At 50.2% G+C, this 8,808-nt stretch overlaps 1 protein-coding gene across 1 annotated transcript; it reads left to right on the forward strand.

The window, feature by feature from the left end:
• The first annotated feature begins 571 nt into the window (after positions 1-571).
• NPHS2 (nephrosis 2, idiopathic, steroid-resistant (podocin)) lies at positions 572-7,202 on the forward strand. The gene is made up of 8 exons (XM_009867533.1): positions 572-848; positions 1,995-2,098; positions 3,014-3,086; positions 3,378-3,460; positions 4,312-4,515; positions 5,280-5,335; positions 6,150-6,228; positions 6,924-7,202. The coding sequence occupies exons 1-8, from the start codon at positions 572-574 to the stop codon at positions 7,200-7,202; spliced, it is 1,155 nt and encodes a 384-aa protein (XP_009865835.1).
• Positions 7,203-8,808: the final 1,606 nt, after the last annotated feature.

Here is an 8,808-nt window from a genome sequence, read left to right on the forward strand (position 1 = left end):
GTGAGGTGACCCTCGAGAGAAGGAGCTGGCTGCCAGCATCCCACCACTGTGCCAGCCAAAGGGTTTCTAGAGAGCAGAGATGCTGCTCACTCAGCTGTTCTCTGCAACACCCTCCATCTCCACGGGTCTCACCAGCAAAGGTTTTTCACCCTGTTGTTTATTGATCTGGGCCATTCTCACCATTTGGAGCCATATGTGTAACAGTTACTTTTAGTTTGCTTTTCAAGAGCTTTGCAAAAAGTATCTACTAAAAATCTTCTGAGTGCTTCTGGTGGTATTTTATTTCCAAAGGCAGGAAGATGCAAACAGAATATTCTCCTGGAGACCACCTTGTCTGGGTCTAACCTTCCTTCCCAGTCAGCAGTGTGTAACGAGAGCAGAGCAGCTGGGAAACAGCTTGCTTACTTCACTGTCCATTACGTCTGACAAGCCTATAATAAACTTGAAACAAGCTTCCTTGATCTGACACCTCCCTTTCTCTCCTCCCCTGCCTGGTTTTCCTGCCTGCAGCAATAAATTCAAGCACGAATTCATCCTGCTCCCACAGGCAGCTCCGTGCTCCTTGGCACAGATGAGGATGGATAAGAGGTCTCGGAGCTCTTCCAGGGAGTCTCACAGGAGACGCAGAGAGTCCCCAGCTACACAGAATAAACAAGAGAAGAGGGAGACGAGCAGAGAAGCCAGCAAAAGGAGGGGAGATGTAAAGCAAGAGAAAGCAAAGGAGATCAAGAGCACCGTGGGGACTGATGGCAGAGTGCAGACGTCCACAGTGGTGGATGTCGATGGTGTGATATCTGACGAAGAAATGGAGGCCATGGCGTTGCTGGACAGCGAGCAGCAAGAGGAAGGTATGGCTTATAGAAGGGAAGGGGCCAGAAACCTATGGGCTTTCTGACTCTGCGTGGGTCACAGCATGATTCTGCTCTCCTCGTGGTGTGTGTCATGACACTCACCTTGCGCAGACATGTCCTTATCCTGAGGACAGGATCAGAGGGACTCCAGCCAGTTTCCCAGCCAGCTTCTGCAGGCAGTTCAGGCTGATTGGCACAGCAATGAGCTCTACAACAAGCAGCTACCTCCCCAGCTTCCTTCACCCTTCAGTTCACCACTCCTCAGTTCTATTCCTGCTTTATTCTCTTCCTTTTCTCACCTGCCCTTCTTTAGGTGGACAGAGTTAGCCTTAGTACCAGTTTTTAACCTGAAGGACTGCGCTTGAGGTGCACACTAGAAGCTCCCCTTCTGGATAACTTTTAAGAGCACCTTTTCTCCAGGCCATGTGTTTTACAGGCAGATTCCCAGCCTGCCACAACAGGAGGGAGCATCAGGAGTCTTTTGGCAAGGTGGCTGGGCCTCTTTAGACCCAGCATCATCACAGGCATGGCAGATCTTTATTATAGGAGCCAGAATCATGTCTGCTTCCATGCCTGCAGCTCTGCTACCCCAGAGTGACACAAAGGGTCAGACTTGCACCTGTCCTTCTGGGAGCTACGTTTTCACAGCTTCCTCTTTTGGCCTGAGTTACAAGGATCCTGGCTAGCGAGCAGTGCTGTGGAACTCTAGTGATCATGCATGTTTTTGGGATCTGAACCTCCCTCAGGACCTGGTGGCTCTGCAGAGAGCTCCGAAGGCAAAGGGGCAGGGAGAGAAGGACTAGAAGGGATCCAAAATGTGAGGGATGTAGTGATGCTAATTTCACTGCCGGAAAACATGGTTCACCCTCTGTGTCTAGGTATGTCCAGAAGTAATCGATCGATTTTCATGCCATACCTGCAGATTTTCCCTCAGGCAGGAGCTCAGCAAAGGGCAGCCAGAGCAAAGTGACTTTGGGGAGACGTAGAAGGTGACGCTCGCCTGGGGCTGATCCCCCCAGTCAGCCTCCAGCAGCTTGGTATGACTGCTCTAGAGCACAGGGACGTTTCAGCAGCACCAGTGGCTTGTCAAGTCATCCGTATTTTGGGAGCAGTCCTCTCCTAACATGTTGGATTTCTCCCTAGGTGTAAGGTCTCCAGGTCTGAGCATCTGTGAGTGGCTTCTGACCATCTTGTCTTTCCTGTTCGTCATAATGACCTTCCCCGTTTCTGTCTGGTTCTGCATGAAGGTGAGAACAGTCCTCTCTCAGTTTAGTATTTGGTATCCAATGGGGATGCATGTAGCCCACTGGTTCAGCATGTGTCAGATACAGGCATAATTTTTTTCGGTTGTTTAAGGCCCTATTTACACTTCTCTGACTCATCATTAATTTTGACTTAATGCTTTATCACATATTGCTGCTGCAGAGAGCTGCACAGGGGTCGAACCGCTACCTATCAAATACTTCTGCTGCAATATCAGCAGGCAAGGGCTTAGGTCCTTTTTTAAAATGAATAGCAGGTCTGTTCACTTTCAAACATAACCTTCAGACTAGAGACAGCTGCATTGCAGCAGTGGGGTAAATAAGCTTTAAATCAAAAATTTTGGGAGAGATTGGTCTCTCAGTTAATAGTAGATTTTCTCTCTCCATTGTTCTCAGATTTATAGCACGGCTACTAGTAGCCATATATTGTTTCCCACTTCTCACAAAATTTCGTGTGCGTCTTGTTTTCAGCAAAAGTGCCAGTATTACGGCTCAGATATTACACATGTGAGCACATGCACACATGGTTGCCTTGGAGGCAACCGACAGACATGGAAAATTTTAGCCTGGGGTGTTTTGTTTGGCCAAGCTATAAGGAAGCAGGACCCTGGCCTCATCCTGAGAAACTCTGGGCAGCTCTGACATGGGCCACCATCACCAAATCTCTGGCTGTCACAGGGCTGCTCCAGCACTGCTCACAGACAAGATCAGCCAGCAGTTCTGGGCCAAGCTCTCCGCCTGGGTAAAGGCACTCCTTGATAGGTGACTCCGCTAGCCCACACCTGCTGAAATCCTCCTTTTGCAGGGCTTTCCCAGAACAACTTCCTCTTGTATGGGCAAGGGCCTTTTTTTCCTGTCCTACACCTTCTTCTCCAGCCTAGCTTTCGTTTCCCTCTGCAGGTAGTGCGGGAGTACGAGAGAGCCATCGTTTTCCGGCTTGGGCATCTCCTTCCTGGCAGAGCCAGAGGGCCTGGTAAGGTCCCCCAGCCATGTCACTCCTTTTCGTCATGCTCTACCAAAGCTTACATGCTGGTGCCCTCCAAGCAGGTGTAGCCAGACAGGAGATGGGATGGCTTTGTTCACTTCCTCTTAAGGGCCAGTAGCTTCTAACAGCTTTTCCCATCACAGAAACAGCCTCAGAATTTGGGCCTATGTATTGCCAATCCTTTATAGTTCTGTATGCCGAAATCTCTGTTCTCCAGAGCCGGAGAGGCAATTTTTGTGGTTCTGATGATCACCAGTTGCCTTTTTCTTCCTCCCACAGGCCTTTTCTTTTTCCTCCCCTGTCTGGACACGTACCACAAGGTAGACCTCCGCCTCAAAACCCTAGAGATTCCCTTCCATCAGGTATGGCTCACACTCTCTACATAGATTAAAGAGATTCAAAAATTAACATGCTTATGCTTCCAGCCTTCGTCCTTGCATACAAAAGTTTGAAAATAAATCTCCAGGTAACCCTAACACCTCAGAAAATGGAAGATCAAGCATTTTTGAAACTACTGCTTTTAGTCCCCGCTTCAGTCTGACATGCTCTAGTGGCAACACATCAATAGAGAGTGGTGAGGCCAGCAATACTGGACCATTTTGTTTTTTGCTCACCACACTGATGAGTGCATGCGGCAGGGACTGGAGCTCAGATTAAGATCTTATAGGAACGTAAGGATGTTACTCTGCTGCTGTATAAGCTTGAGAAGAAGAAAGGTCTGAATCCTTGCTTCTAACCCTTGAACCTGCAGCCTTCTTAGCCACAGCTCTTCTCCTTTTGGGCCATTTTGTCTGGGGTGCTGCATTGCCAGTGGGACTGTCCTTACCTGGTAGCAACTCCAGGCTCGCCCCAACGGTGTACTGCAGATCTTTCTGGAGATACGATAACCCAGCACACACCTCAGGACACCACCTGTGCTCTCAGAACGGGAAAGGACCAGGCAGTAGTGAGCAGGGAGACACAGCCTAAAATACCAGTGTACTCAGAGCCCCCAGCCCAGCAGCTGTACTGAGGAGACAGACACAGAGATGCTGCTCAGAGAACTGAGAGACAGAGGTTGTACAGCTTGCACAAGATCAGTCAATAGCAGAGGTGGAAACTAGGAAGACTTAACCATCCAGCCAGTCTTCATCACTCTCTTAATTTTGTGCTTTTCTGTGCTACCATAGAGTTGTCAGAACCAGGTCCATCTTCCCTCATGTCTTCTGCTTAGGTAGTGACCAAAGACATGGTTACCTTGGAGATAGATGCTGTCTGCTACTACCGGTTGGAGAACGCCTCTCTTCTCCTTACCACCCTGACCAGCATATCCAGTGCCATCCAGCTGCTGGTGCAGACCACCACGAAGCGCCTTGTGGCACATCGAGCCTTCTCTGAACTTCTCTTGGAGAGGAAAAGCATCAGCAAGGAAATAAAGGTGCTTGCACAGCGGGGAGGCAGCAGAGCAAGGGGTGAACTGAGGCTCCACAAAAAATCCTGGGTGATCAGTCCCTCAAAATCACAGACACTGGTTTGCAGAAGGGTACAAGAACAATGTGAGTCTCTTTCACAAAAAATGGGAGGTTTTTCTTCCTTTTTATTTCCTTTTTTTTTTTTTTAACTTGGATCACTTTAGAGGAAGGATATACAGTGTGGGCCCCACAGATGGCTGTGGTGAGTAAGAGACAGGAGGATATGAGAGGCATGAAGGAATCACTTAGACCAGTTTCATCAGTGCTTTGTGATAGCCCTGCTTCAGTACTTATCCCAGAGAGTAGATTCCCACAAGAAATGTGTTCTGCAGCCTGAGGGAGTTGCCATAAGCCCAGTATACACGGGATCTCCAGCAGCAGTTCTCTGTGGCTGTGACACAAGTAGATGATAATGCCCGCCAGGAACTGAATGTTTCCTATGGAAATGAACTAGTTCCACCGTTGAAGTAAGATGGACTGGATAAATTGTGCTAAACCCCTGGGGGAAACACAAATTGCAAGTAAAGCGAAGGAAGTAATTTTGTTTCTGAGGGGCCTCACATGATAGCACACACAAACTAATAAATCTGCCACAAGAGCTAATAAATCTGCTTTACAGTCCTGCAGTCAACTGCCTTCAGTGAATGTCCTTGCACTGTCCTACTTCCTGTAAGGGGCCTAGGTGAGGGCTAGCCTTCTCCTCATGCTCTAAAAATATTTCTCTTCACAGGTGGCTTTAGATGCGGTCACAGGCTGCTGGGGGATCAAAGTGGAGAGAACAGAAATGTAGGTAGGAAATGCTGGTAGAGGGGTCTTCCCCGAACCTTTGCAAGTACCTGTCCCAACCTGCTCCTCTTCCTGCTCTGTCTCCAGCTCTCTCCCTGCAGTTACTCTGCAGAAGGTAGAGCGTCACCTCTTGCCTTCCTGTTTTCCCTGCCCCTTTCAAGTTCTGCCTTATGTAAAACTTCGCATGCAAAGACTGCATTTGCTCCTGAACTGAGAGCCAGGGCAGGATCCTTAGCCGGGATCTCATCACCCTTTCACTGTTGCTGCAGGCAGAGTTTGCACACACTTGTGGTAGCCCAAGAGGAGCCGCAAGCACTGAACCTCCTGTGTTGCGCTCTAGATCAAAGGCCCCAGGGTCTTACATTGGTAGGGGTGGGCTCACTACTCAGAAGCCCATGCAGAAAAGTGGGACTTGCTCATCACAGAGGAACATGAAAGAGAGAGCCAAGTGGTGAATGAGTAGATGTATGAACAGAAGGAAATTCCTTGTGCCTGTCTCTAGAGCAGCCTCCAAGTGAATTCTCTGCTGTCTCACACAGAGTGAACTTAGACTTCAGCCCTCAGAGGCGCAGAGAGAAGAGGTTTCTCTGCTGCCTAATGATCAAGCAAGTGTGGTCATTAGAAAACTAGGCTGGAAAAGAAGGGTGGGAATGGAGGTGGAAGGCCAAAGTGAGACATGCAAAGAGGGATACCCAGGGAGCAAAGAACATGAATGAACTGCTCTGTGGAAACTGATGAGCTCAAAGCCTCAAATTGACCATTTAGTGCTATGAGAGCCTAGAGCCCAGCTAATCCCTGTCCTTTATTACCACAGCAACAACGTGCAGCTGCCTGCTGAAGTCCGGCAGTCCCTGGCAGTGGAAGCAGAGGCCCAGAGACAGGCCAAAGTACGGGTATGTCAACTCTGAATACTTCTCATCTCCTTCCTTTCCCATCCTTGGCTCGAGGTCCTGGGATATGCCACACACGGATGCAGCTCTGGGAAGATGTGTTTCCTTTAATTCCTGTTCAAGAGCTGTGTCCAGCAAGGGGAGCTGCAGCAAGAGACAGGGCCAGTCCAGTGGAGTGGCAGGTCTGGTACCTGGCCTACAGGTAAGGCACAAAGACACATAGAGAGGTGCAGAGTTATCCCTGTACCTACAGTGACCCCCATGGAGATCTCTTCCTCAGGGTTTCACTATCCTCTAGAAGCCCAGTGTAGGGCTGTAACCCCTCTCATGTACCCTGCATGTTAGTCAGCCCAGGCTGGTGTCCATCCCTTGCACTAAGCTCCTCAAAAGCCTGGATGAAGTTGGTGTCCGGTACCCCTTCCACAGGCCTAGCGGGGGGCTCCCCTCCTATGCTGTTGCAGCAAGAGTATACCCAGTTGTGAGCTCTGATGAGCCTAGTAAAAGCAAGTTAGAAACCAGCTCCCAAACTTCTGGGATCATCCAGAGGTCTAGTACATGCTGTGATCTTTAGAGAGTAGAAATGTTATAATCACATTGGCCCTGGGAATTTCACAGTGGCAACCTCTCTTTGTAGTGAACAGTCCCTGGCCCCTTATTCCCAGCCTCACAGAAACCTTCTTTATTCCCCTGCGTGGTAGGTGATCGCTGCTGAGGGGGAAAAGGCTGCTTCTGAGTCCCTGCGGATGGCAGCTGAGATCCTGTCCAGTGCCCCGGCTGCTGCTCAGCTCCGTTACCTCCATGCACTGCACAACCTTACCGCAGAGAAACCTACTGCTTTCATACTGCCCTTGCCTTTGGATGTCATGAACATGGTCTCTCCGGGTACCCACAGGCCCCCTGCAGCAAGCAGCCTCCTCACAGACACCACAAAGCCCTCAGAAAGCCTGAAAGACACGAAGGACTCACCCATGCTCTAAGAGCTGTCCCAGAAATGGTTGCCACGCTGCCCTTGGCTGGTCCTGCTCACAGGGGAGCGAGAAGGCAGCCCACCAGCAGGCCTTGGTCTGGAGGCAGGAGGGAAGGCAACCTAAGCCTGTAACATAAAGTAGATTGTACATGGAAGAAGCGTCTGCTTGGTTTGGAAACGGAAAAATAAGGGGGGGTGTGTATGTGAGCAGGGAGTTGAGGGGAGAGGGCCAGGTGCACCTTGACACCCCAGGGCCTGGCCCCAGGGGTCTGACCCATCTTGCCCCATCACCTCGGCAGGAAGGGCACACTAGCCCCTACGTACTTAAATGTCCCTCACTCCCAAACTGGGGTGGGACCCCGACAGTGGGTGGGGAGACAGGAATGGGCTCAGCACACAGGCAGGTTGGTAGGTGCTGCCAGCCCCGGGGGTTCTGCAACAGGGGAACAAGCTGGGTCCCATGGGGTAGCCCTGCGGGTGACATTTCAGTCACCATCCACGCGCACATACACACAGGCAACCACGGTGTTTAGCCCTAGTTACAAACTGGGGGGAAAAGGGAGAGCAGGAAAGGGCAGCCTTCACCCCTAGCACTTCCCTACAAGGCAAGTCAGCCGTGCGGAGGAAGGGCAGGCTGTGCTGCTGCTTGCTTCCACTGGGGGGTGAGGCAGGACAAGATCTGAGCTTGTGGGCATTTAAACATTTTAGGTCCGTTTAACCAACTCCCACTAAGCTGACAAGGGGGAATCCAGCACCCCTAGGGAAGAGGCAGTTGAGAGCCCTCGGGAACAGTAGTGCTTTTGCCTGCTGCAGATGCATTGGTAACATCCACACACAGGGAAGGAACAGAGAAAGTCCTCAAAACTCCTATAATCATCTCTTTCCAGCCAAAAGTTATCTGAAATGACTGGGAACATGCAGATACTGCAATCCTTTCCTTTGGCCAAGATATGGGGCACTCTCAAAAGAAATACCGTTGCGCTCGGTTTCTCTGATCTTGGTGCCCTTTGGGTAGATGTCAGCTCTGCTCCTGCCCTTTTACTTGACCTACAGCATCTTCCCTTGCTTCAAAGCAGGCCTCCCTTGCCCGGCCATTCCCAGGACCACCATTCTGCTGCTGGTGGCCAAGGCAGAGGGCACTTTGTGGCCCTTCTCTTAATTGCCTGCACAGTAGTTGGCCACCACACACGTGCCTGGCAGGGGTTACCCATCCAGGTGCTGACTTTTGTATTTTCACTCATTTTTCAGTCCCTTTTGTGCCCGTTGGTAACCTCATGATGGCCTGTATGTACTGACTTAACACTGCTGCAAAGGACAAAATCCCACTTCTATTAAGTATCACATACTCTGTATTTAACCAGCCCCTTCAGCTCGCTAGAGTCCCCTTAACACAGTGCTCCCATCATCCTCACTCTACAACTATTTGCCAGCCTTTTTATAGCAAGGACTTCCAGCGAATCAGCCCTTTTAAAAATGTCTGGAAAGTAGGAAAAAGCCACACGTACACTTCTTAGTGATCACAGGAGCATCTGAGCTCCAGGTGTAACCTCATGCCCAAATCATTCTGCCACTGTATCCCTCTCAGAAGAGGGTGGCAGGATGGTTGTGGCTCTTGC

The sequence above is a fragment of the Apaloderma vittatum genome, unplaced genomic scaffold (genome assembly GCF_000703405.1).
Source record: "Apaloderma vittatum isolate BGI_N311 unplaced genomic scaffold, ASM70340v1 scaffold15224, whole genome shotgun sequence".
Classification (NCBI taxonomy): Eukaryota; Metazoa; Chordata; class Aves; order Trogoniformes; family Trogonidae; genus Apaloderma; species Apaloderma vittatum.

Excerpts from the sequence above, each read along its gene's own strand:
- NPHS2 (XM_009867533.1), top strand. The coding sequence starts at position 572 with ATGAGGATGGATAAGAGGTCTCGGAGCTCTTCCAGGGAGTCTCACAGG. Across the intron at positions 3,087-3,377 it reads TGGCAGAGCCAGAGGGCCTG|GCCTTTTCTTTTTCCTCCCC; the intron begins GTAAGGTCCCCC and ends TTCCTCCCACAG. Across the intron at positions 6,229-6,923 it reads AGAGACAGGCCAAAGTACGG|GTGATCGCTGCTGAGGGGGA; the intron begins GTATGTCAACTC and ends CCTGCGTGGTAG.